This window comes from Orcinus orca, chromosome 2 (assembly GCF_937001465.1).
Source record: "Orcinus orca chromosome 2, mOrcOrc1.1, whole genome shotgun sequence".
NCBI classification, from domain to species: Eukaryota; Metazoa; Chordata; class Mammalia; order Artiodactyla; family Delphinidae; genus Orcinus; species Orcinus orca.
In genome coordinates this window covers 103,061,109-103,087,202 of record NC_064560.1, presented here as the reverse complement: position 1 = coordinate 103,087,202, position 26,094 = coordinate 103,061,109, and the positions used below count along the sequence as shown (strand labels likewise).

The following is a 26,094-nucleotide window of genomic DNA, read 5'->3' as shown; positions in this document are numbered from 1 at the left end:
CAAATGAGCTTTATTTTATCAATAAGAACAAAGCTGGATTCAGGTCTTCTAACACGTGGTCCAGTGATCAGTCCACTTTTTTACTATCTAATACTAAAATAAAAATTTAGCCATAACTATATAATTATATAACCTTAAAACTTGGAACTTATTCTAAATTTTGTCCTAAAAAAGAACTGAGTTACCTAATACTCTAAACATACTTACTCATAAGTAATGTAAAAATAAGAAAACATGAAGTATAAAGTATACATTTCTCTCTAAATGTATCTCCTACTTCTTAGTATGTGTGAGCAAACTTCATACCTTTTGTTTAGTACTTTTAAATAATAAATACGTAGGCACTTACTTCAGAAACAATTTTATGTGCAAATAATCTATAATGTGTTACCCATACGTCCAATTGTCCACAAACAATTAAGGAGTTTTTAAAAAGAAAACCACACAAAAAATTTTAATAGGTACTGGACGCCTAGAAAAATCTTATTCTACTAGGAATCTCAACTTAGAAGTGAGTATTCTCCAAAGTAGAAATTACATAGTGCCATTTCAGGAACAGACTATTCAACTCACCCCCAACATCCACAAATGCCTATCAATCACAATAGTTAAAACCAGATCAAAACGGTCCAACATAATTAGGCTTCAATATATTAGACCATTATGTTCTTCTAAGAAGCTAATAAACCAAAACCAGAAGTACTAAAATCAAAAGAAATTACTAGAGGCTAATTATCATACAGATTGTTAGTTCCTTGCTGTATCCCTTCTAGGAAAGGAATATTTTACAGCAATGAAAATTTTATTTTATATATAACTCATCATGAATTTGTCATTAATTGTTACATAAATGCTGCCTAGTGCCATTAACCAAATGGCATGACCATTTTATGTCCACAATTCACTTCTGTATTTACAAACAATTTTCATGACTTATAAAAGTGTCTCTCTCAGTGAAGGCTTACCGTTGAGATGCAATCAAGCATCCACATCTGCTGTTCTGTAGAGACCAATGTAGGAAGGAAGTACTTTAATCCCCTTTCATATGAGTGACCTTATATGAAAAAAACCCCAATAATTTAGAAGTTCTGTGTCTCCAAAGGAGATTTCCAGATGCACTTATAGAAATGGTTACAGACAGTAAGAGTTCTAAGAAACATCTTCCATGTCCACATCCTGTTGTAATTTCTGCACCATTCTGTCTTCCAGCTGCTTTTCTTTGCCTTAAAAAAAAAAAAAAAAAGGGAAAGAAAGAAATTAAACTCTTGACAAAGAGCTGGGATGTGAACCCTGGCCACCTTGAACCAGGGTCTCTGCTCTTAACACTGTAATACCTACCTCAAAGAGGGTTACCTAAAAACTTAGGTAACAATGGTTCATTCCTATTGTTTTTTGGGTGTCTGTCAGTCCATATCATCTATATGTGAACAATGCTCCAGGATTTTGTCTTTTTTTTAAAATTTGGTACAAAAACAACCTAGCTAGGACTTTTGCATAAATCTACCCAATATGTGGTTATAGGATTTGACTTTACTAAGGTTTAGGCATAGCTATATCTCACCAAAATTTCTCTCCTTTTAACAGATTGTACTTGGCACCAGCTGAGTAAAAAGAGTGGTTTCCTAGCATCTCACAAAAGAAATTACGCACACAAGCAACTGCTCAAGTGAGTGCCTAACTGTAAGTTACATAAGCACAAGGAGGGTTTTTAATACAAAACTGTAGTTCTCAAACTGAAGTATCAGACTCACCTGGAGAGCTAGTAAAGAACAGAGGTCCAAACTCAAAGGGCTTAGACCTCTATGTTTACATACTAAGTCCCCCAAGTAACTCCCACACCAAATGAAGTTTGAGAGCTACTAATATAAAACATTATCCTTTAATCAAAACAGGTATGAGGCAAAATCATCTATTAAATTATTACTCAAATCGTTTTGATTAACTTGGATTTTGTGGAAGCTAGGATTTTATGAAGGGAGAAAAGAAACACCATACGCAATAAATTGACTGGAACTGGGAAACACACTGACTAAATTATTTTTATAAACAGTCATATCATAAATGAGGGAGAACATTTACATGAAAAGATTCAACCTTAAAAAGTTGGTTGGTACCCAATTACATGGACCACAACAATCCAGATATTTCATTTCTCTACTTAAGGCACAGAACTCCTGCACAGTGCAGTACTTACCTGCAAGAGGGGCCCGGATAAGATGGATGTTTTGCTTCACTTCTTTAATGTCCTGAACTTTCTGTAGTTCCTTATTTTTCTTCAACCTAGGACAAAGGCCAAAATTTCAGTTACTAAAATCTCTTTAAAAGACATTAATTCCTAATTTGTAAAAATTGTATTAAGTTAGCCACACAAATGAGCAATGGGAACACAATTCATTTCTTGTTCCTAATTAGCTTAAACATGATTCCTGCACTCCCAATTTGTTCATTCACTGTATTCTTAGCACCTAGTCAGGAATAAAACAGGGGTTGAAAAGATATTTGCTCAGTGAATGAAGGGATGTGATTGAAACAAAGAATTAACAAGTCTCAGAGATTACACAGAGTAAGAATCTCTAATTATTAAAGTGTCTGTGTTCTCTATTTGAGGAGAAAGATTTGTAGTCTCTGTGTTACCTAATTTTTTAAATCATTCAGTAATTACAAGAGCACAAAACAAGACATTCAACAAAAAAAGCTAACAGACTAGTTCTCAAGACTAGTTCTCAAGCATTTGGGTCTTTTGTAATGCTTTAAAAAAAAAATTTTTTTTAAGCCAGAAAGCTGTTGACACATGCTTTTCTATGACTTTTATGGTGACTAGATCAAAAGCAATGCCCCTTCTAAAGAAATGGCCAATTCCAAGCTGGGGCAGGGAAAATCTCATTAGCCATAAAGCAAAAAGCAAGAAAGGACTCACAGAATGGTGAGGAACTGTCAAACTGACACACAGCCTGCCTGAAGGAATTCTCACTGGCCAACTTGGGGCACTTAGAACATCAAAATAATGACAAAGAATTATAACTCATTGAATACAGTAAGAATTAATGAATACACACAGATATGATGTGAATAAAAGAATAAATTTTGGAACTGGGGAAAAAGGAAAATGCTCTTTCTTAGATAAGAAGAAGGTCAACGAATAAACGGAGAAGAAATGATGAAATCAGAAAAACCACCGTTTGGCAACAATCACAGTAGTAACAGATTCAGGCAGAACTCTAATGGATGCGAAAACCAGTACGTATCAGTTTGAGGAGTAACAGGCTCTTTGCCGAGTCTCAATGTGTCTCCCTCAAGATATGTACTGATTAAAAAGGGGGAAAAACCAGTAACTTTCCAGTGGAGAAAACTGGCAGACACTACTTTAACCAAGCAGTGAAAGTTAACATCACCAGTAAGGGACAACAGGTGCCTCTGCTGGGGTGCTTAAGGGGGACACACTTCTATGATGTTCTGGCCAAAGGGACCTGAATCTAATCACGAAGAAAACAAACAAAAACCGGGGAACATTCTATGAAATGACTGACCTGTACTCTTCAAACAGGCCAATGTCATCTAAGACAAAGGTGAGAAACTGTTTGGATTAAAGGAGCTTGAGGAGATATGACCACTAAATATAATGTATGATCCAGGATTTTCTGCTATGAAGGACATTATTGGAACAACAGGTAAATCTAGTAAGGTCTATAGTATTTTAGCAGTGTTAATTTCTGATTTAACTATACTGTGGTTATTAAGAGCATGTTCTTATGCTGTACACCTGAAACTAATGTTGTGTGTCAATTATACCTCAATTTTAAAATCCCAGAGAAAAAGAACATACTATTTTTAGGATATATATATAGAGAGAGAGAGAGAGAGGGGCATACTTAGGAGGAAAAGGTATCATGTCTTCAACTTACTACGCACAGAGTTAAAGTAAATTTGGCAAAATGCTAACAGAATATACAAGACTTCTTTATACTATCTTGCCAGTTTTTGAAAGTTTGAAGTTACATGAAAATATATTTTAAATATTCATACCTGTTCATTATAAATGTAGCCTGGCGTTTCTGTTTGATCTCTTCAACTCTCTTCATTGCATCAACTACAAAAAAAATTCATAAATGTTAACAAATTTATGTACATTCATTCAAGCAGGATGATTATAACCAACAGGAGCTTTAACAATCACTACTTTACTGTGGCTTAGAAGTGGATTAAACTCAACAAAAAACTCACCTCAAAAACAATTCCTACTAAAATAGCTGACAAAGGTATGCACCCTTGGCTGATATCACTGTTCACTCTTTCCCACGTATCATTTCTCTTTTATTTTGCAAAAGCCTTTACTACTAAATTTTTCTTGTACTTGAAACCAGTCCAACGCTTTTCAAATTTTATTCTACAGAGAACTCGGATTAATGGCAATTAATCCCATTCTTAGCTTGTCATCTCCATAATTAGACTCTACCTTGTCATAAAAGCCACTTTTTCTTCAAGTGCCTAGGATATGATCTGCACATGATGAATACTGGTAGAATGAACCAATCTGCCACGTTCTTAACCACTAAAATCCAACTGTTTCAGAAAATGTGTAGAGGAGCCTTGGCTATAAGGGAGTTGAGTCCAACTACTCTAGAATCTATATCAGCACTGTCCAATGTAAGATAAATCACATGTAATTTAAAATTTTCTAGTAGCCACTTTTTTTAAAAAAGTAAAAAGGAACAGTTTGAAATTAAATTTAAGATAGATTTTGTTTAACCCAACATAGCCAAAATACTGTCATTTCAACATGTAATTAATGTAAAAAATTATTACTGAGATATTTTATGCTTGTTTTCATACTAAGTATTCAAAATCCAGCATGTGTTTTATATTTACAGAACATCTCAATTCAGGCTAGTCACATTTTAATTGCTCAGTAGCCCCTGGGGCTAGTGGCTACCATACTAAATAGCACAATTCCCAGTCCAGATTCTTAAAGTGTAGTCTGTGGATCTGAGTGGGGCAAATGAATGAGACTCTGTGATAATACCTAAACCAATTACTGTCTAACAGAAACAATAAAATAGAGTACTCAGTAAAATGCACTGAGAGATCAGGGACTGTGTATGCCCTGTTCATCTTTGTATGCTAGAGTCAGTGGTTATTGGTAAAGGAGACAACATCTTAGAGAACACACAGTATTTCTCAGGAACAACATAAACATCATGATACCAGCACAGAGGATCTTAGTAACTGAAGATCCACAGAGGACTAAAATATGTACCTCAGTTTCCATATCAAGCTGAATACCCATCAAATAGAAGTAGTTATAGATAAAAATGGTCTGGAGCTGCTATCTTCAAGTAGTAACAAAAAAGAAAACAAAGGCCAAAGTGAAATAAAACTCAGTGGGGTCCAGAAACGCTTTAGGATCTTCCAATAATGTCCCTGCCAAGAGTACCTTTAGGAATCAATTTAATAATCCTATGAAAATTAGCTATGTATGGTGTAGATATTAACCAGACTTATTTTGGTGATCATTTCACCATATATACAAATATCAAATCATTGTGCTGTGCACCTGAAACTAATATGTCAATTATAATCTCAATTTAAAAAATCCTATTAATCTCTTCAATTTAAAAAATCCTATTAATCTTCAGAAATCCTTGCGTTTGAATCAGTGTTATTTCCTTACTAAATAAACCCAATAAAACCAACTGCTAATCAGAAATTAACTCCTCTGCTAATTACAAAACAGAAGGGAAAGACCTTATTTTTTAAAAAGATAAACCAAACAAGCACACCAAGGGGCAGAATACTGAGGCAAGTCCCCATTGGGACTCTGATTTTTCCACACAGTTCAGGAAAATAAACAAGGCTTTAGAGGGTGTCAAATGCTACTACAAAGGCCCATAACTTTCCAACTCTTCCTCTGAAGTCTTGTGACTAACTGGTGAAAAGGTATTGAAAAGTATGCCCTGCCAATAATCCATTAGAGACCAATAAAGTTGGTAGAATTCTAAGTCTTAGAGACTTCTAGTTAACAAACTACATCACCTCCACACCCAAGACTAGAAATGGCTAAAGGCTGCATAAGCAGGCATGGGGGAAGGAGAAAAGGCAGGGCCAAGGGCCTCAAACACACATAGAGACATAGTGGAATCTACAAGCTAGCTTAAGGAACTACGTTTTACTACATGAGAATTTTTTAAATTAAACCCTCTGCTTACTTAAATAAGTAAACAAAACAGAGAGGTAGGTAGGTAGGTAGATAAGAATTAAACATTACTTTTAGTTTCAGTAGCCTATAGCTTCATTTTTACCCAAGTCGAGCACTTAGAAGTTCTCTTAGAAAACTTGTAATTATCACCTTACATGCTGTACTTTTTAACTTTACAGAATCACTAAGTTTTATTAGGTATACAGAAAACAATACTTATATCCCTAAACCAAATTATCTAAACTTGTAAAGTGTCTTAGGTTTTTTGTATATTTTAACTATGCCACACTCACCCCCCAAAAGTATTCTACATCTACATCTCTATTTTTTTCCCCAGATATTTGAATGTTTTTATATTTCTGTGTAGGCACTTCAAATAATATCAAATTTAATAATTATGTCATTTTTATAATGGATACATCAGGCAATTCTGAAAAGGATTTGGGATAGCTTATTAAAAAAACCCACAAATACAACAGAGCCATTAAAATAAGGATAAAAGTATAAAAGCTAACTGATGAAAAGAAATCTAATATTTAAACAACCAACTGATATTAAAGTTATGGTAATATCCCAAACCAGTGTCTCCTGAAAATCCCCGGTAGTCCTTGTGACTTACTGGTTTTATTCCACAGCTCTCGCTGGTATCTGACAGGTTCATTTCTACGTTTTTCAAATTCAAATGAATTATCCTGTAAGAAGAGGAGAAATACGGTTTTAAGAGAGGTAGAAAGGAAGCATTTCTTAAAACTTTTTCTCCTTTTCACAAAAGTTCTAAGTGTTTCAAGCTATGGGCACATATTAAGATTTCCCCCGGGGTGATCCCAGAAGATACAAGTTTTCAACCTTTTTCGCCTTTAAATACCACGATGTACAAGACAGCCCTATTGAAAACGTCTATGTATGAGTGATTCTCAAAGGGAGGGGAGGGGAGAGGATCACCACCATCCCTCATAGGGGCCTATAACAATCATGGGGATTATAAACGAACTAAAAAAGCTTCCCTTATTTCCTATTCCTAGATGAGACTCACAGACAGAAAACTTTATATTAGTTTGAACCATATGAAATTTCCTTTTCCCATAGATCAAAAAGTCAAACACTGAGAACTGCATATGGTTCAACAAAAATACCTAGCATGTTTATATATTTCAATACCTATAAACCTTTGTGTTACAGCACAGAGTTGAAACCACATCTTCAAATAATGTGGTACGACTCTGCATGATGTAAGCTTCAGCCTGAAATTCTTTAGTCCCCTCCAAATGTAGTTGATATTTTGACAATTAACAATCCTATTTATCTCAAAACATGCAAAATAATTTTGGAAAAACTACAGATATTTCTTAGTTTTCAAAGCTATCAGACTCTGGCATATGGAACAGCATTAACTCTGCACGTGGCTATTTCATTTATATACACATGCCTCTGTTCAGATCACAGTAACCTCAGCCATGATAACGTAAGTGGTCACCAGCAAATGACTATGACCCGGCATCCTTTCTTCACTCATACAGTTGCCACCTGTATTTGAGATGCAACATATCTATTCGTCCACAGTGAAAATTACTTTTGTGACAATTATGATTTGGCCTTATGTGTTGTCAAAAAATATTCTTTATGTTCACTGAAGAACCTCAGGTGTCGAGAAAGACAGCAAAGGGCCTCACAGCAACTACTTAGATACTGTCTTTAAGGAGTGGCGAGGTGGGAAAGAGTCATGGGTTTGGGGGAAGAGGAAGTCCGGCGGAAGGGGACAGTTGAAAGCTCTCCCTCCCTCAAAGGTAGCCTGTGCAGCAGCTTCCCCTCCTCCCTTTTTAAGGATCGAGTGCAGATAAGCTTCACCAGGTCCTTACACCAACTCAATTAACAGCAATATGATGGTGGGGGCTTGCCCCATGGAACTCCCTCACCCCTGATTCCTCACTATTCCTCCTTACACTGCCATTATGAACTAAGCTCTCTGCTCTCAGACACACAGTCCTGCTAAAGAAATCAAGAAACTGATAAATGAGTCTACTACAAACCTCATCTGAGTCCTCACTGCTAGTCAAGAACCCTTTAATCTCTTAACCTCCTTTCAAAATCCTTAAGTAGCAATTTCCAACTTCAATCCATTTAAATAATTCTCCCCTTGTTGCAAGAGCTAAAAATACTTTTTCGAGAATAAGAAAAATCACTTTTACAAACTAGATTAGGATTTTTTTTCCTTTTCAGAATTCTACAGATTTATGGTTCTGAGGATCATGTGAGAATGAGATTACCAGATGCAAATAAGTCACTCATTAACCATTCTATAGGAAGCCTTGTTAGAGTTAATGAAATCACATCTCCCACCCAGAAGTTAAAATTTTGAAAACTGTAAAAACTATACTGATAGCTAACCGTACTCACCACTGTGAGCTCTTTACCAGCTGCTTTCCGGAATGCTTTGGTCCACCTGACCTTGCGAGGATTGCGCTTCTTTTTAAAGTTTTTATGACACTTGGATTTACAGAATCTGAACACCTACAAGAAAAGTGTTAAATAGTGAAAAGTCAATATTAAAAAATTTTATACCATAGGATGTTATCCTACCAAACAAAATATACTATAAAGTCTGAGAAGCAACAATCGTTCTCACAACTGCTTCTACTTACTCAAAACACCATTTAGAAATGTGTGAGACATATCACATAAAATGGAAATTGAACTATTTTTTGACTAAAACAGCATCACAACTAAAGATTGAGGGCCCCAAAAATATGGTTAAAAACGACCATTGGGGCTTCCCTGGTGGCGCAGTGGTTGAGAGTCCGCCTGCCGATGCAGGGGACACGGGTTCATGCCCCGGTCCGGGAAGATCCCACATGCCGCGGATCTGCTGGGCCCGTGAGCCATGGCCGCTGAGCCTGCGCGTCCGGAGCCTGTGCTTCGCAGCGGGAGAGGCCACAACAGTGAGAGGACCGCAAAACAAAAACAAAAACAAACAACAAAAAAAATGAAAAGGCAACCTACTGAATGGGATAAAATATTTGCAAATTATATATCTGATAAAGGGTTAATATCCAAAATACGTAAAGAACTCATACTATTCAATAGCAAACAAACAAACAATACAATTAAAAAATGGGCAGAAGACCTGAATAGACACTTTCCTAAAAAAGACAGATGGCCAACAGGTACATAAAAAGATGCTCAACATCACTAATCAGAGAAATGAAAATCAAAACCACAGTTAGAATGGCTATTTTCAAAAAGACAAGAAGTAACAAGTGTTGGAGAGGATGTGGAGAAAAGGGAACACTTGTAATTGTTGGTGGGATTGTAAAGTGCTGCAGTCACTATGGAAAACATTATGGAAATGCTTCAGAAAAAGAACAGGACTACTATATGATCCAGCTATTCCACTTCTGGGTATTTACCCAAAGAACACAGGAATACTAATTTGAAAAGATATATGCATGTCTATGTTCATTGCAGCATTACTTACAATAGCCAAGATATGGAAACAACCTAAGTGTGCATCTAGAGATAAATGGACAAAGAAAATGTGGTGTATATATACAATAAAATACTATTCATGCCACTGTAAATATGACATATATATATAATGGAACATTATTCAACCATAAAAAAGAAGGAAATCTTGGGAATTCCCTGGTGGTCCAGTGGTTAGGACTGGGTGCTTCCATGGCAGGGGGCCCAGGTTCGATCCCTGGTTGGGGAACTAAGATCCCACAAGCCACGTGGCACAGCCAAAGAAAAAAGGAAGGAAATCTTGCTGTTTACAACAACATGGATGTATCTTGAGGGCATTATGCTAGGTAAAATAAGCAGACAGAGGAAGACAAATACCGTATGTATGATATCACTTACATGTGGGATCTAAAAAAACAAAAACACAAAGCTCACAGATACAGAGAATAAATTGGTGGTTGTTAGAGACTGAGGGAAGCGGGAGAGGTGGGCAAAATGGGTGAAGGGAGTCAGAAGATACAAACTTCCAGTTATAAAAAAAATAAGTCATGGGGATGTAATATACAGCATGATGACTACAGTTAATAGACTGTATTGCATATTTGAAAGTTGCTAAGAGAGTAGATTTTAACAGTTCTCATCACAGTAAAATAAATTCTGTAACAAGGTAATGGTGACAAATGTTAACTAGACTTACTGTGGTGACCATTGCACAATATATATAAATATCAAATCATTATGTTGTACACATGGAACTAATGTTGTACGTCACTTATAACTTAATAAAAATAAGATGGTAAATTTTATGTTATATAAATCTCACCTCAATAAAAACAAATTTAGAGTTTGTTGCCAGTGCCCTACAAGAAATGCTAAAGGGAGTCCTTCAGGCCGAAATGAAAGGACAATGGGCAGTAACTTGAATCCACAAGAAGAAATAAAGAACACCAGTAAAGGTAACTAAATAGGTGAGTATAAAGGTCAGTATTAATGAATTTCTAGTTAGTGACTCCTCTTTTTTCATAAGATTTAATTTAAAAGACAATTGTATAAAACAATAATTATAAATCTACATCACTGGAAATTAAGATTAATTGTAGTCACCAGAGTAACCATTAAGAAAGTTACTAAAACTAAAAATATACAAAGAAACAAGAAGGGAATCGCAACACTACACTATAGAAAAAGCAGTCATAAAGTAAGACAGTAATAAGAATTGAGGAACAAAAAAGACATGACATAGAAAACAAATATCAAAAATGGCAGAAGTCCTTCCTTACTGGTAATTACTTTAAACGTAAATAAATCAACTTCTCCAATGAAAAGGCAGAAATTGGCAGGATGAATTTTAAAAATGATCCATCCTGGGACTTCCCTGGTGGTGCAGTGGTTAAGAATCCGCCTGCCAATGCAGGGGACACAGGTTCAAGCCCTGGTCCGGGAAGATCCCACATGCCACGGAGCAACTAAGCCTGTGCACCACAATTACCGAGCCTGCGCTCTAGAGCTCACAAGCCACAGCTACTGAAGCCCATGAGCCTACAGTCCGTGCTCTGCAACAAGAGAAGCCACCGCAATGAGAAGCCCACTTACTGCAACAAAGAATAGCCCCTGCTCCCTGCAACCAGAGAAAGCCCGCATGCACCAACAAAGACCCAACGCAGCCAAAAATAAATAAATATTTTTTTAAAAAAAAGATCCATCTATATGCTGTCTACAGGACAGCATAACAGTAGTTATACTGTTTATATCAGGCAAAATAAGTCTTAAGAAAAATTGTTACAAAAGACAAAAAAGGACACCATAAAATGATAAAAGGGTCAATCCAACATGAATATATAACTTAAAACATATATGGCTGGACTTCAGGAAGATGGCGGAAGAGTAAGATGCGGAGATGACCTTCCTCCCCACAGATACATCAGAAATACATCTACACGTGGAAAAACTCCTACAGAACACCTACTGAAGGCTGGCAGAAGACCTCAGACCTCCCAAAAGGCAAGAAACTCCCCACGTACCTGGGTAGGGCAAAAGAAAAAAAAAAAGAAAAAACAGACAAAAGAATAGGGACGGCACCTGCACCAGTGGGAGGGAGCTGTGAAGGAGGAAGTTTCCACACACTAGGAAGCCCCTTCGCGGGCGGAGACTGCGGGAGGCGGAGGGGGGAGCTTGGGAGCCGCGGAGGAGTGCACAGCAACGGGTGCGGAGGGCAAAGCGGGGAGATTCCCCGCACAGAGGATCGGTGCCGACCGGCACTCACCAGCCCGAGAGGTTTGTCTGCTCAACCGCCAGGGCGGGCGGGGCTGCGAGCTGAGGCTCTGAGGCTCGGCAGCTTGAACACAGCCTGAAGGGGTTAGTGCACCACGGCTAGCCGGGAGGGAGTCCGGGGAAAAGTCTGCACCTGCCGAAGAGGCAAGAGACTTTTTCTTCCCTCTTTGTTTCCTGGTGCGTGAGGAGAGGGGTTTAAGAACGCTGCTTAAAGGAACTCCAGGGACGGGCGCGAGCCGCGGCTAAAAGCGCAAACCCCAGAGACGGGCGCGAGCCGCGGCTAAAAGCGCGGACCCCAGAGGCGGGCGGGAGACGCTAAGGCTGCTGCTGCCGCCACCAAGGGGCCTGTGTGCGAGCACAGGTCACTCTCCACACCCCTCCTCCGCGGAGCCTGTGCAGCCCGCCACTGCCAGGTTCCCGGGATCCAGGGACAACTTCCCTGGGAGAACGCACGGTGGGCCTCAGGCTGGTGCAAAGTCACGCCGGCCTTTGGCGCCGCAGGCCCGCCCCGCACTCCGTGCCCCTCCCTCCCCGCCGGCCTGAGTGCGCCAGAGCCCCCGAATCAGCGTCTCCTTTAACCCCGTCCTGTATGAGCAAAAAACAGACGCCCTCCAGCGACCTACACACAGAGGCAGGGCCAAATCCAAAGCTGAGCCCCTGTGAGCTGTGAGAACAAAGAAGAGAAAGGGAAATCTCTTCCAGCAGCCTCAGAAGCTGCGGATTAAAGCTCCACAATCAACTTGATGTACCCTGCATCTGTGGAATACCTGAATAGACAACCAATCATCCCAAATTAAGGAAGTGGACTTTAGGAGCAAGATCTATGATTTTTTTCCTTTTTCCTCTTTTTGTGAATGTGTATGTGTATGCTTCTGTGTGAGATCTTGTCTGTATAGTCTTGCTTCCACCATTTGTCCTAGGGTTCTATCCGTCCATGGTTTTTTAAAAAATTTTTTTCTTAATAATTTTAATTTTAATAACGTTATTATACTTTACCTTCGTTCGTTCTTTCTTTCCTTCCTTCCTTCCCTCCTTTAGACAACGAATCATCCCAAATTGAGGAGGTGGTCTCTGAGAGCAAGATTTATGATTTTTCCCCCTTTACCTCTTTTAGTGAGGGTGTATGTGTATGCTTCTGTGTTAGATTTTGTCTGTATAGCTTTGCTTCCAACATTTGTCCTAAGGTTCTATCTGTCCCTTTTTTTTTCTAAATAAGAATTTTTTAATTCAATAACTTTATTATACTTTATTTTTACTGTATCTTCTTTCTGTCTTTTTTCCTTCTTTCCCTTCCTTCCTTCCTCCCTCCCTCCTTTCTTTCCTTCTTGCCTTCTTTCCTTCTTTGCTTCTTTCTTTCTTTCTTCCTTCCTTCCTTCCTTCCCTCCTTTCCTTCTTTCTTTCCTCATACTTCTACTAATTCCCTCTACTTTTTCTCCCTTTTATTCTGAGCCGTGTGGCTGAAAGGCTATTGGTGCTCCAGCCAGGAGTCAGGGCTCTGCCTCTGACGTGGGAGAGCCAACTTCAGGACACTGGTCAACAAGAGACCTCCCAGCTCCACATAATATCAAATGGTGAAAATCTCCCAGAGATCTCCATCTCAACACCAAGACCCAGCTTCACTCAATGACCAGCAAGCTACAGTGCTGGACACACTATGCCAAACAACTAGCAAAACAGGAACACAACCCCACCCATTAGCAGAGAGGCTGCCTAAAATCATAATAAGGCGACAGACACCCCAAAACACACCACCAGACGTGAACCTGCCCACTAGAGAGACAAGATCCAGCCTCATCCACCACAACACAGGCACTAGTCCCCTCCACCAGGAAGCCTACACAAACCACTGAACCAACCTTAGCCACTGGAGACAGACATCAAAAACAGCGGGAACTACGAACCTGCAGTCTGCAAAAAGGAGACCCCAAACACAGTAAGATAAGCAAAATGAGAAGACAGAAAAACACACAGCAGATAAAGGAGCAAGATAAAAATGCACCAGACCTAACAAATGAAGAGGAAATAGCCAGTCTACCTGAAAAAGAATTCAGAATAATGATAGTAAGGATGATCCGAAATCTTGGAAATAGAATGGACAAAATGCAAGAAACAGTTAACAAGGACCTAGAAGAAATAAAGATGAAACAAGCAACGATGAACAACACAATAAATGAAATTAAAAGTACTCTAGATGGGATCAATAGCAGAATAACTGAGGCAGAAGAACGGATAAGTGACCTGGAAGATAAAATAGTGGAAATAACTACTGCAGAGCAGAATAAAGAAATCAGAATGAAAAGAACTGAGGACAGTCTCAGAGACGTCTGGGACAACATTAAACGCACCAACATTCGAATTATAGGGGTTCCAGAAGAAGAAGAGAAAAAGAAAGGGACTGAGAAAATATTTGAAGAGATTATAGTTGAAAACTTCCCTAATATGGGAAAGGAAATAGTTAATCAAGTCCAGGAAGCACAGAGAGTCCCATACAGGATAAATCCAAGGAGAAATACGCCAAGACACATATTAATCAAACTGTCAAAAATTAAATACAAAGAAAGTATATTAAAAGCAGCAAGGGAAAAACAACAAATAACACATAAGGGAATCCCCATAAGGTTAACAGCTGATCTCTCAGCAGAAACCCTACAAGCCAGAAGGGAGTGGCAGGACATACTGAAAGTGATGAAGGAGAAAAACCTGCAGCCAAGACTACTCTACCCAGCAAGGATCTCATTCAGATTTGATGGAGAAATTAAAACCTTTACAGACAAGCAAAAGCTGAGAGAGTTCAGCACCACCAAACCAGCTTTACAACAAATGCTAAAGGATCTTCTCTAGGCAAGAAACACAAGAGAAGGAAAAGACTTATAATAACGAACCCAAAACAATTTAGAAAATGGGAATAGGAACATACATATCGATAATTACCTTAAATGTAAATGGACTAAATGCTCCCACCAAAAGACACAGATTGGCTGAATGGATACAAAAACAAGACCCTTATATATGCTGTCTACAAGAGACCCACTTCAGACCTAGAGACACATACAGACTGAAAGTAAGGGGATGGAAAAAGGTATTTCATGCAAATGGAAACCAAAAGAAAGCTGGAATAGTAATTCTCATATCAGACAAAATAGACTTTAAAATAAGGACTATTAAAAGAGACAAAGAAGGACACTACATAATGATCAAGGGATTGATCCAAGAAGAAGATATAACAATTTTAAGTATTTATGCACCCAACATAGGAGCACCTCAATACATAAGGCAAATACTAACAGCCATAAAAGGGGAAATCGACAGTAACACATTCATAGTAGGGGACTTAAACACCCCACTTTCACCCATGGACAGATCATCCAAAATGAAAATAAATAAGGAAACACAAGCTTTAAATGATACATTAAACAAGATGGACTTAATTGATATTTATAGGACACTCCATCCAAAAACAACAGAATACACATTTTTCTCAAGTGCTCATGGAACATTCTCCAGGATAGATCATATCTTGGGTCACAAATCAAGCCTTGGTAAATTTAAGAAAACTGAAATTGTATCAAGTATCTTTTCTGACCACAACGCCATGAGACTAGATATCAATTACAGGAAAAGATCTGTAAAAAATACAAACACATGGAGGCTAAACAATACACTACTTAATAATGAAGTGATCACTGAAGAAATCAAAGAGGAAATAAAAAAATACCTAGAAACAAATGACAATGGAGACACAACGACCCAAAACCTATGGGATGCAGCAAAAGCAGTTCTAAGGGGGAAGTTTATAGCAATACAAGCCCACCTTAAGAAGCAGGAAACATCTAGAATAAACAACCTAACCTTGCACCTCAAGCAATTAGAGAAAGAAGAACAAAAAAACCCCAAAGCTAGCAGAAGGAAAGAAATCATAAAAATCAGATCAGAAATAAATGAAAAAGAAATGAAGGAAACAATAGCAAAGATCAATAAAACTAAAAGCTGGTTCTTTGAGAAGATAAACAAAATTGATAAACCACTAGCCAGACTCATCAAGAAAAAAAGGGAGAAGACTCAAATCAATAGAATTAGAAATGAAAAAGGAGAGGTAACAACTGACACTGCAGAAATAAAAAATATCATGAGAGATTACTACAAGCAACTCTATGCCAATAAAATGGACAATCTGGAAGAAACGGATAAATTCTTGGAAATGCACAACCTGCCAAGACTGAATCAGGAAGAAATAGAAAATATGAACAGACCAATCACAAGCACTGAAATTGAAACTGTGATTAAAAATCTTCCAACAAGCAAAAGCCCAGGACCAGATGGCTTCACAGGCGAATTCTTTCAAACATTTAGAGAAGAGCTAACACCTATCCTTCTCAAACTCTTCCAAAATAGAGCAGAGGGAGGAACACTCCCAAATTCCTTCTACGAGGCCACCATCACCTTGATACCAAAACCAGACAAGGATGTCACAAAGAAAGAAAACTACAGGCCAATATCACTGATGAACATAGATGCAAAAATCCTCAACAAAATACTAGCAAACAGAATCCAACAACACATTAAAAGGATCATACACCATGATCAAGTGGGGTTTATTCCAGGAATGCAAGGATTCTTCAATATACGCAAATCTGTCAGTGTGATAAACCATGTTAACAAATTGAAGGAGAAAAACCATATGATCATCTCAATAGATGCAGAGAAAGCTTTTGACAAAATTCAACACCCATTTAAGATAAAAACCCTGCAGAAAGTAGGCATAGAGGGAACTTTCCTCAACATAATAAAGGCCATATATGACAAGCCCCCAGCAAACATCATCCTCAATGGTGAAAAACTGAAAGCATTTCCACTAAGATCAGGAACAAGGCAAGGCTGCCCACTCTCATCACTCTTATTCAACATAGTTTTGGAAGTTTTAGCCACAGCAATCAGAGAAGAAAAGGAAATAAAAGGAATCCAAATCGGAAAAGTAGTAGTAAGCCGTCACTGTTTGCAGATGACATGATCCTATACATAGAGAATCCTAAAGATGCTACCAGAAAACTACTAGAGCTAATCAATGAATTTGGTAAAGTAGCAGGATACAAAATTAATGCACAGAAATCTCTGGCATTCCTATATACTAATGATGAAAAATCTGAAAGTGAAATCAAGAAAACACTCCCATTTACCACTGCAACAAAAAGAATAAAATATCTAGGAATAAACCTACCTAAGGAGACAAAAGACCTGTATGCAGAAAATTATAAGACACTGATGAAAGAAATTAAAGATGATACAAGTAGATGGAGAGATATACCATGTTCTTGGATTGGAAGAATCAACATTGTGAAAATGACTCTACTACCCAAAGCAATCTACAGATTCAATGCAATCCCTATCAAACTACCACTGGCATTTTTCACAGAACTAGAACAAAAAATTTCGCAATTTGTATGGAAACACAAAAGACCCCGAATAGCCAAAGCAATCTTGAGAACGAAAAAAGGAGCTGGGGGAATCAGGCTCCCTGACTTCAGACTATACTACAAAGCTACAGTCATCAAGACAGTATGGTACTGGCACAAAAACAGAAAGACAGATCAATGGAACAGGATAGAAAGCCCAGAGATAAACCCATGCACATATGGACACCTTATCTTTGATAAAGGTGGCAGGAAGGTACAGTGGAGAAAGGACAGCCTCTTCAATAAGTGGTGCTGGGAAAACTGGACAGGTACATGGAAAAGTATGAGATTAGATCACTCCCTAACACCATACACAAAAATAAGCTCAAAATGGATTAAAGACCTAAATGTAAGGCCAGAAACTATCAAACGCTTAGAGGAAAACATAGGCAGAACACTCTATGACATAAATCACAGCAAGATCCTTTTTGACCCACCTCCTAGAGAAAGGGAAATAAAACCTAAAATAAACAAATGGGACCTAATGAAACTTCAAAGCTTTTACACAGCAAAGGAAACCATAAACAAGACCAAAAGACAACCCTCAGAATGGGAGAAAATATTTGCAAATGAAGCAACCGACAAAGGATTAATCTCCAAAATTTACAAGCAGCTCATGCAGCTCAGTAACAAAAACCAAACAACCCAATCCAAAAATGGGCAGAAGACCTAAATAGACATTTCTCCAAAGAAGATATACAGACTGCCAACAAACACATGAAAGAATGCTCAACATCATTAATCATTAGAGAAATGCAAATCAAAACTACAATGAGATATCATCTCACACCAGTCAGAATGGCCATCATCAAAAAATCTAGAAACGATAAATGCTGGAGAGGGTGTGGAGAAAAGGGAACACTCTTGCACTGCTGGTGGGGATGTGAATTGGTACAGCCACTATGGAGAGCAGTATGGAGGTTCCTTAAAAAACTACAAATAGAACTACCATATGACCCAGCAATCCCACTACTGGGCATATACCCTGAGAAAACCAAAATTCAAAAAGAGTCATGTACCAAAGTGTTCATTGCAGCTCTATTTACAATAGCCCGGAGATGGAAACAACCTAAGTGCCCATCATCGGATGAATGGATAAAGAAGATGTGGCACATATATACAATGGAATATTACTCAGCCATAAAAAGAAACGAAATTGAGCTATTTGTAATGAGGTGGATAGACCTAGAGTCTGTTATACAGAGTGAAGTAAGTCAGAAAGAAAAAGACAAATACCGTATGCTAACACATATATATGTAATTTAAGAAAAAAAATGTCATGAAGATCCTAGGGGTAAGGCAGGAATAAAGACGCAGACCTACTAAAGAACAGACTTGAGGTTATGGGGAGGGGGAAGGGTGAGCTGTGACAGGGCGAGAGAGAGTCATGGACATATACACACTAACAAACGTAGTAAGGTAGATAGCTAGTGGGAAGCATCCGCATGGCACAGTGATATTGGCTCGGTGCTTTGTGACAGCCTGGAGGGGTGGGATAGGGAGGGTGGGAGGGAGGGAGACGCAAGAGGGAAGACATATGGGAACATATGTATATGTATAACTGATTCACTTTGTTATAAAGCAGAAACTAACACACCATTGTAAAGCAATTATACCCCAATAAAGATGTTTAAAAAATATATATATATATATGCACCTGCATGTAAATCAATGAAGTTACAACACACCCTCACACCGTACACAAAAATAAACTCAAAATGGCTTAAAGACTTAAACATAAGACATGACACCATAAAACTCCTAGAAGAGAACACAGGCAAAAATTTCTGACATAAATCGTACCAATGTTTTATTAGGTCAGTCTACCAAGGCAATAGAAATAAAAGCAAAAATAAACAAATGGGACCTAATCAAACTTACAAGCTTTTGCACAGCAAAGGAAACCATAAGCAAAATGAAAAGACAACATACAGACTGGGAGAAAATATTTGCAACTGATGTGACCAACAAGGGCTTAATTTCCAAAATATACCAATAGCTCATACAACTCAATAACAAAAAAACAAACAACCCAATCAAAAAATGGGCAGAAGATCTAAACAGACATTTCTCCAAAGATGACATACAGATGGCCAACAGGAACATGAAAAGATGCTCAACATGGCTAATTATTAGAGAAATGCAAATCAAAACTACAGTGAGGTACCACGTCACACCAGTCAGAATGGCCATCATTAAAGAAGGCTACAGATGGGCTTCCCTGGTGGCGCAGTGGTTGAGAGTCCGCCTGCCGATGAAGGGGACACGGGTTCGTGCCCCAGTCCGGGAAGATCCCACATGCCGCGGAGCGGCTAGGCCCGTGAGCCATGGCCGCTGAGCCTGCGCGTCCGGAGCCTGTGCTCCGCAACGGGAGAGGCCACAACAGTGAGACGCCTGTGTACCGCAAAAAAAAAAAAAAAAAAAGTCTACAGATAACAAATGCTGGAGAGGGTGTGGAGAAAGGAAACCTTCCTACACTGTTGGTGTGAAAGTAAATTGGTGCAGCCACTGGAGAACAGTATGGAGGTTCCTCAAAAAACTAAAAGCAGAGTTGCCATATGATCCAGCAATGCTACTCCTGGGCAAATATCCGGACAAAACTATAATTCAAAAAGATAGATGCACTCCTATGTTCATAGCAGCACTGTTCACAATAGCTAAGACATGGAAACAACCTAAATGTCCATAGATAGAAGAATGGATAAAGAAGATGTGAGAGACATATATATATGATATATATATATATATCATATATATGTATACACACACACATATATACACAATGGAATATAAAAAAAGAATGAAATAATGCCATTTGCAGTTACATGGATGGACCTAGAGAGAATCCTACTAAGTGAAGTAAGTCAGAAAGAAAAGGACAAATACCATAGGATATCACTTATGTGTGGAATCTAAAATATGACACAAATGAACTTATCTATGAAACAGAAAAAGACTCACATGCATAGAGAACAGACCTGTGGTTGCGAAGGGGGAGTGGGGGTGGGAGAGGGTTGGATTGAGAGTTTGGGACTAGCAGATGCAAACTATTATATACACTGAATTGGCCACAAAGGTCATTCGGTTTTAAGTAAAAATAAAACACACATTTTTCATTTTCAGCAAGAACTTTATTAAATGTATTCATTAACCAAACGAACTTATTGGCCAACCCAACAGAATGAATAAACAACAAGGTCCTATTGCATAGCACAGGGAACTATATTCAATATCCTGTAATAAATCATAATGGAAAAGAATATGAAAAAAATATGTAATATATATGTATAATATATAACTGAATCACTGTGCTGTACACCAGAAACTACCACAACATTGTAAATCAACTACACTTCAATAAAATATATATATATATATATATGCACCAAAAGAAAAAAAAACACCAACAGAATTGAAGGAAGAAATAGTTCAACAGTAACAATTGGAAACTTCAAATACCCCACTTTCAATAACGGTCAGAACAAAAAGAAGATCAATAAGGAAACAGAGGACTTGAACAATGCTATAGAACAACCAGACATAATAGACATCAGTAGAACTCTCCACTCAACAGTAGAATATACATTCTTCCCAACTGCACATGCAACATTCTCCAAGACAGACCACAATTTTAGAACACAAAACAAGTCTCAATAAATCTGAAAAGACTAAAATAATACAAAGTATGTTCTCTGACCACAACAGAATGAAACTGAAATCAATCACAGAAAAAAATCTGGAAAATTCACAAATACGTGGAAATTAAACAATGCACTCAAACAATCAAGGGTGCAAAGAAGAAATCACAAGGGAAATTAGAAAATATTTTGACATGAATGAAAATGATAACAAAGCCTACCAATACTTAAGGGATGCAGGGAAAGCAGTGCTAAAAAGGAAATTTGTAGGGCTTCCCTGGTGGCACAGTGGTTGAGAGTCCACCTGCCGATGCAGGGGACACGGGTTCGTGCCCCAGTCCGGGAAGATCCCACATGCCGCGGAGCAGCTGGGCCAGTGAGCCATGGCCGCTGAGCCTGCGCGTCCGGAGCCTGTGCTCCGCAACGGGAGAGGCCACAACAGTGAGAGGCCCGCGTACCGCAAAAAAAAAAAACAAAAAAACCCGACCATTTTTATAGAATAATAGTAAAACCTTACAAATGATCTTGAATGAAGGGAACAGTTTTAGGGAAAGTCATTTATTTAAATCCCTTTGCAATTCAGAATAATTCTCAAAATTCACTTTCTAAATACCTCAATGGGGGGAGGGGGTTAAAAGTTTCAAACAACCATTCTGAAACTTCCTTTGGTTCTTTCCACCGTTGCACAAAATAATTTCAAAAAAGCAACTAAAACTGACTATAGATTTGTTTTCTAAAGTATTTATTCAGAGATCTACTAGGAAGATTCTTCACTACTTTAATTCTTCACTTTCATCCCAAAAGATGTGATCCTTTAATAGTGTTTACAATTTAATGATCATTCAACATGCTCCTGAAATGGCTTATTGGGACTCATTTTATAAGTCTAAAATGCATCATTTTGTTACTTTGTCTTAGAACACATTGAAATTTGTGTGTATTACTAGAGGAAATCTGAAGAGAAAAAGTAATTGAGTTTGTAGATCTTGGCAAAGAAAATTAAGTTGAATTATCATACCTAGAAAATGTGACCCATTAAAAAAAAAAAGGTCAAAATAAGATATCACCATTTCAAGCTAACATACACACACTCACACACACACACACATACGCATATATCACAAACCAAAATACTTTTCATTTTATATACACTTTGTTCTATGGAGACCTTCAAATAGGTCACTAAACACACTAGGACATAGTTTTCTTAGAAATGGTCAATACCAGATCAATCTGATCTAAGCCCTGACCTCATGGAGAGCCCTCTCCTGCGAGACTCGAGTAAAAGCATGTCTACATTCTTGAATTAATTTCAAACCAACTAGAAAATAGAATATTGTAGTCTTCTGGAATAACTCACTATAAAATCATTATTGGTAAAATTTCTTTGAGTATTTTCAGCCAAAGTACTATTACCTTTTTTAAGTAAAAGCCTTCAATGTTTAATACCTACTAGATAACTCCTAAACAAATCCCCACTTCTGAAATATACCTAATGAGAGACCTGAACTTGTCCCAGGTCTCCTCGGTTCCAAAGAGAGCCAATGGGAAGTTACAGGCAAGTCTACTTGAACTCCATATCTAACAGACGTCACCTGAAAAGCACAATGAATTATCTGAAGAGACTGGAGTCACTGAGATGGGATAGGGATTCAATCCCCAAATAAGGAGCAGCTACTATGTGCTGGATGTTGTACTAGATACAAGAATAATTAAAACATGACGCCCTACGTTGAGAAGCTTAGTCTAGCAACGTGGTAAAATCTCATTTTGCAAACAAGAGAGATAAAGAACCGACTAGGATATAAACAATGGGATATAACTATACACAATAATCAAGTATAAAGTAATATGCAAGTACACATTAAGGAAGTGGTTAAATCTATGGTGGGGTAGGTGGTAAACGATTATGTGTGAGACAAAGTTTCATAAGACTCAAATTTTCCTTTTAACCTAGTCCTCTGGCATCATCCTCAGTCTTCAACATGCACACAAATGATCCATCTGAGCCTCAAAGTTCTTCCAACACCTTCAAGTTCTTATGCCACATCTTCAAGTTCTTATGCCACATCTTCAAGTTCTTATGCCACTAATTCAACAAACATTTATTAAGCACACCTTAAGAGTATGTATATTTTTCCTGTTTGCAAACTATGAAAATATGGAGCAGTAATACACTAATTCTACTCTTAAGAAACTACCTGAGAAGCATAAGAGGGGAGGTTTCTATGAAAGATGGACCCAAAAGCTAAGAGCATAAATGCAGAAAGACTAGTTAGGAGGCTACAAAAGCGACAAGTGCCTAATCTGGACCCAGGGCAGGTGGGCAGAAAGAAAGCTGAGACACCACTCTCCCTTGCAAAGGCAGAATGGATAGAACCTATAGCTAGATATAAACGGTGAAAGATTCAAAGATGACTCTCAGTTTCTAGCAGAACTGTCTAGGTGGATGACAGTATTAATTCAGAGAGCAAAAAGATTTGAGGTAATAAGGAACACTCTCAGTAGGCTCACTGTTAGGTACAAACAGGATTTCCCTGTCAAGCGGAAAATTCACACCTGAAACTAAGGAGATAAAGATTTCGGAATCATCAACAAAGAAAAAATGAGGCACCTGTTCTTCATTAGTGCTTCAGGGCCTCTACTTCTTATTTCCCCAATCAACTCTGTTCTGGATACACTGGTCTTCCCTACAGCAAGCTAGCTCCCAGCTAATTCAACACTATCCTTGCTAGCAATATAGACTTGCTCATCAACTTGAACTTCCACTGTGTCTGCCAGATCAACATACAACTCTAGATAGCTCCCATCATCCTTTCTAATTCCCATACCCAGCTGACAAACACTGATGGACAAAAATCATAGTCATGATGACCAAATCATCCACAAAGCCATAATGCCCAAGGTGAATTACACCCCAACCTGACAATCATTTCATTCATTGCTATAAATTCTTTGTCATGTTCCTGAGAGCAGGAATTAAAAATCTTTTGGGCTTCCCTGGTGGCGCAGTGATTGAGAGTCCGCCTGCCGATGCAGGGGACACGGGCTTGTGCCCCGGTCCGGGAAGATCCCACATGCCACGGAGCGGCTAGGCCCGTGAGCCATGGCCGCTAAGCCTGCGCGTCCGGAGCCTGTTCTCCGCAACGGGAAAAGCCACAACTGTGAGAGGCCTGCGTACCGGAAAAAAAAAAAAAATAATAATGCGTGGAAGACCTAAATAGACACTTCACCAAGGAAGACATACATACAGATGACCAAGATGCACATGAAAAGATGCTCAACATCACTAATTACTAGAGAAATGCAAATCAAAACTACAATGAGGTATTACCTCACACTGGTCAGCATGGCCATTAGCAAAATATCTAGAAACAATAAATGCTGGAAAGGGTGTGGTGAAAAGGGAACCCTCCTGCACTGTTGGTGGGAATGTAAATTGATACAACCACTAGGGAGAACACTATTGAGGTTCCTTAAAAAACTAAAAATAGAACTACCATATGACCCAGCAATCCCACTACTGGGCATATACCCTGAGAAAACCATAATTCAAAAAGAGACATGAGGGCTTCCCTGGTGGCGCAGTGGTTGAGAGTCCGCCTGCCGATGCAGGGGACACGGGTTCGTGCCCCGGTCCGGGAAGATCCCACGTGCCACGGAGCGGCTGGGCCCGTGAGCCATGGCCGCTGGGCCTGCGCGTCCGGAGCCTGTGCTCCGCAACGGGAGAGGCCACAACAGTGAGAGGCCCGCGTACCGGGAAAAAAAAAAAAAAAAAAATCTTTTACATGCTCTTTCAAGTTTTCAAACATCGCTTTGGTCCCACACTTTTGGCAAGACCCCTTACTCCTAATTTAGTGAGGTCAATATTTTTCATGTAGAATACAGACATAAGGTGATGAAACAAGAACTGTAGTTCTTTAGCATGTCAAAATCACCTCAATGAATATAGATTTCTAGCTCCTCTTCCTCTCTCCCCAGAGATTCCAATTCAATAGATCTGGTGGAAACCAGGAATCAGTATTTTCTACAAGTGTCCAGTGATTCAGAAGCAAATACAATAGAGGTCTAATTTTGAGAAACAATGTGTTAAACAGAGGAATGAGATCCATTCCGGTATGAAAGGCAAATTCATGTATCACTCATAAAGTCTTTCACAGAGGCCTTATACAGACGGTCCCCAACTTATGATCTTTCGACTTCATGATGATGAAAAAGTGATACACATTCAGTGAAAACCGTACTTCATTATAGCCCTACCCCAAGCCTCTATTACCATCTGCAATCCGTCACTTCCCTAAACAGAGAAGTAGCTGCTCCCCTCTGTGCCTTTGCTCAAACTGTTCGTTTTCCTTCCACCTAGATTGCCTTCTCCTCACGTTCTTAAGCAAAATGCAAGATCCAGGATAAACGTCACTTCCTTTCTGTGCCTTTCTACAGACGGCCCTCTCCAAAACACCTCCAACAGCTTCATAATACATAACTCTATTATTAAGCCATATGCAACATTTCTATCAACCTCTACAGACTATGGCCGACCCCAAGTCTTATTCATCTGTACAGACGCGGACCTCAGCAATGATGCTTAACCCGGCATGCGTTCAACAAAGTTTACCGAACTGAAGAACGTGGCCCATGTGCATGGGCAAACAGACTCCCAGCTTCCCCGTGGGCGCTGGCTGGAATCGCTCCTCAACCTCATGGCAGTCAGCCTCGCCCAACGGCGGTCTAGTGACCAGCTCCGGTCGCGACGCCGGCAGGAGAACCTTCCCCAAGAGGGAGGTCGGAGCCGCTAGCAAAACCAGCCCCACGAGCCGAAATCCTAGACCAAACCCCACGCAGGGGCAGAGGAACCCCGCGCCGAGCGGGCGCGGCTTCAGCCCGGCGGGAGCGCAGCGGAGCGCGCGCTACTCCCGGCCGTCTCACCTTGCAATCGTTGCGAACGAACATCATGCCGTGGCCTGGGTAAATCGGCCCGGAACAGAAATAACACTTCTCAATCCGCATGTTGAACGCTCGTGCGGACGCCGCTCGTGCTGACGCCGCTCGTGCTGACGCCCCGGCCAGACGCCGCGCTTAAGAG

The 26,094-nt window shown here is 39.1% G+C and overlaps 1 protein-coding gene across 1 annotated transcript; it reads right to left on the bottom strand.

The window, feature by feature from the left end:
• Positions 1–345: 345 nt before the first annotated feature.
• RSL24D1 (ribosomal L24 domain containing 1) lies at positions 346–26,094 on the bottom strand. Its single transcript, XM_004274645.4, has 6 exons — positions 25,938–26,094; positions 8,588–8,701; positions 6,813–6,885; positions 4,024–4,087; positions 2,195–2,280; positions 346–1,223 (listed from the first exon to the last, which is right to left on the bottom strand). Exons 1-6 carry the CDS (start codon positions 26,016–26,018, stop codon positions 1,150–1,152), a joined length of 492 nt encoding a protein of 163 aa, XP_004274693.1. The 5' UTR covers positions 26,019–26,094; the 3' UTR covers positions 346–1,149.

Coding starts and splice junctions, on each gene's coding strand:
- RSL24D1 (XM_004274645.4), bottom strand. CDS start 26,018: ATGCGGATTGAGAAGTGTTATTTCTGTTCCGGGCCGATTTACCCAGGC. Junction 6,886..8,587: donor CTGGTAAAGAGCTCACAGTG/GTGAGTACGGTT, acceptor CTCTTCTTACAG/GATAATTCATTTGAATTTGA. Junction 4,088..6,812: donor AGAGCTGTGGAATAAAACCA/GTAAGTCACAAG, acceptor TTTTTTTTGTAG/TTGATGCAATGAAGAGAGTT.